Raw genomic sequence first — 2,911 nt, 5'->3', positions numbered from 1 at the left:
CTAAGAAGAGAAACCGTCTTTAAATGAAAACAGAAGAATGTGCTGTGTGATACTTTATGCTTTTACTGGCTCTTCTTTTTTGGTTCTGTCTGTTATTTAATGTGAAAAAGGCTTCCACGTGTTTGCACAGATGTGAAACCACATCTTCAAACAGGTATCAGATCCATTATGTGGAAAAAGTAAATGCAGACTTTGAAAGAGAGATGGAGAGTATGTAAAAGTAAATGATGAAAGGAAACCGTTGAAACAGGAAGGTGGAAAATGAGAGGAATATTAAAGAGTATGAGTGAGGATATATGAAGATATGAGGGAGGCAGAGAGAGCTGACATACCATCTTCTACAGTCTGCCAGACAAGCACCACATCAGCCACCTGCAGAGACAACTCGTCTGGCTGCCTGGCGGTGTAAGTTCTGATCATCTCCACCTGCATGAGATCTGAGAGAGCAGATCCGAATCATTTTAGAGAAGTCACACTGGCACTTTAAATATCTTTTGACAGGCTAATTTCATCCAACTCAGCATGAGAAAACTGTTTCAACTCATAACCACAAGGTGGTGCAACAGGCTAAATAGAGAAGTCAGGACAGAGCGTCCATGTGAACTATGTGTTGTGGAAACTCACTGGTTCGGTCCTGAGTCTTCTTATTGTTGTCATTATTGTTCAGAGCACTGATCCACCGAGCGCGCTCATTCCTGAAAGAAAACGGAATGGCACATGAGAAACTATTAAAGGACTTTATAGTGTTCCCAAAGTTTAATAACACCACAACTTTGCTCTACTATGGGAGTTCCTCGCTGCTTTAATTTCAGTCGAAGATGCTTTATTGTTCCGATTTTGTATCATAGATACAAAGGGCGGTCAGAATCAACTTAAAGAAAATAAAATGAGGTGGAGTTGCACGCAAACAGCTTTACAGGCTAGTGTGAGCTGCACAGGAAGCTTAGTGTTCCCTCGCTATCCTCTGTCCCGTGTGATTGAGAGGGGACAGAGGTGTGTTTTGTAGTCAGAAGGAACTGAAGGGAACAAGCACAAAGGCTTGTTCTCAGAAAAGAACTGCCCTGCTTTGCTTTTTTTCTTTCTTGTTTGAGTTTCACAGCGAGGAAAAGTGGGTGGAGTTGCACAGATCAGATTGCACGAAAATCCACCTCTCATTTCACCTGTTCTAAAGGATTTGGAAAGGGAGAGAGGATGAGATAAAGAAGCCTACGGAAATGAACCTGCGGGGGTTTGCTGAGGCCCTCTGTGACTCAGCACTGCTGGCCCTGGAGCTTGCAGATGAGAAGAAAATGCACAATTGTATGGACCCTCTTCACAGGGGCCTCAAATGGGACGTGAAGAGACGAAGCCCGTGAGTCAGACATCATTACTGCATTTCAATCTGTTCTGGTTCTTTTCAGAGGGGGAAATATCTTGGCCATGTCAACAACTAACTTGACAATGATATAGGTCAGTAGAGATTAGATAACAATTACTTTCAATGAAATCATGAAATTAAGAGAACAGGGCGTACCCACACTGCAATATCAATGCCTGGCACACGGCGTGACCTTTGGATTTGGTGGATACATTTCATAACGATCAACTGTTGAACCAATCACCTTTCTTTATCACTTGTCGGTGTGCTTGAAAGCAACCCTGCATTTTTGTCACTTGATGGCTTTTTTAAAAAATAGGACAGAGTTATGCCTTTGTTCATTTCTGTGCTAAAGATGCAGGTTCTTTACATTCATTCGAGCTGCTCTGTGGGGAAAGACAGCTGCTAGTTGTTGCTACTGACAGCTGGAGGTGCGTGCCAGATACAGATACGTGTGCGCAAACAATCACAGCAAGTCACCTCGCACTAAAGCTGCTGAGATGCCGGTTTGAACCCACTTTCATTTATGGGTTCAAATATAACAAGTGCAGGCTCTAGCAGATAGTGCCGGTCGTATTTAGCTGTTAAGTTTGAACTATGAGGAATGTGGCAACGCTTAATGTTTTGCATTACAATGTACAAAGCCTGCCTACTCCTGCTAGTAACACTCGTTCTAACTTTAATCATTCCTCTCAAAGAACGGGAGAATGGCGAGCATCATAAAACCAGAGGACTTTGTTTCACTTCGGCTGCATTGTAAAATGTCTTTACATATTACAGATAAGAAGAAATGACTGCCTCTTTCTAACCTTCCGTCCCCTGACAACTTCAGCAGCACGCTACTGCTTTTCATCTTTACATCTTCTTTCCTCCTGTCAGTTTGTTTACTCCGATCGCTCCTGTTCCCACCCTTAACTGACAGTATTTGGGTACAATTCCTACTTCTCAGACTGAAACACGGCATATCTCAGCACGGAGCAACGCAGCCAGGGAATTTCCCAAACCAAGGGGAACAATCTGCAACTACTCTTTTTTTTTCTTCATTATTATCACTTAAAATGAAAGTAGAAAGAGTAAGAAAACCAGAGTGCAACAGGACCGTCACATAATCTCTGCTGCTTTGTGTTGTAGCTGCATATCTGACAAGCAGAACTGTTTTGCTGCAGACCTCTGTAGCGTCTCTGTTCCACTAATAGAGAAGAGCTATTCACTGACGACGAGACACAGCATCAAGGTCATGGGAAAGACACGTTGACATGTGCACAGCAAACAAAAGGATACACAGAAAAGAAAAGGAAGAGGGCACAGACAGAGAAGAGGAGAATCATAAACACTGCCACAGACAGCAAAACAAGCCACACTGAGGTCCCTGTGCCATCTCAAATCCAGCTGTCTGTGTGAATTCCTGATGCATTACATCGCTGCTAAGGTTAGAGGTCATTGTGTTGTATGTAAGCTTCTTAGACCTTGCACAAAGACACTCAAATTAAACTAAGGCATCAGCTTAAAAGGTGGGCAGGTAGAGAAAAAATGAACTGAAAGCAGAAATAACCA

The 2,911-nt window shown here is 42.8% G+C and overlaps 1 protein-coding gene across 2 annotated transcripts in view; it reads right to left on the bottom strand.

Moving 5' to 3' along the window:
- Nucleotides 1–2,911, bottom strand: part of LOC146503366 (rho guanine nucleotide exchange factor 26-like) — a 30,260-nt gene that overhangs the window by 2,473 nt on the left and 24,876 nt on the right. For both annotated transcript variants that reach the window (XM_085184063.1, XM_085184064.1), the window contains exons 13-14: nucleotides 625–695; nucleotides 333–437 (exon numbers count right to left, since the gene is read on the bottom strand). In XM_085184063.1, coding sequence (XP_085040189.1) covers nucleotides 333–437; nucleotides 625–695 — 176 coding nt within the window. The remainder of the gene's footprint in view (nucleotides 1–332; nucleotides 438–624; nucleotides 696–2,911) is intronic.

This window comes from Neolamprologus multifasciatus, chromosome 14 (genome assembly GCF_963576455.1).
Source record: "Neolamprologus multifasciatus chromosome 14, fNeoMul1.2, whole genome shotgun sequence".
Classification (NCBI taxonomy): domain Eukaryota; kingdom Metazoa; phylum Chordata; class Actinopteri; order Cichliformes; family Cichlidae; genus Neolamprologus; species Neolamprologus multifasciatus.
Note: the sequence above shows the minus strand (reverse complement) of the source record. Positions and strands in the feature narration are given on the sequence as shown.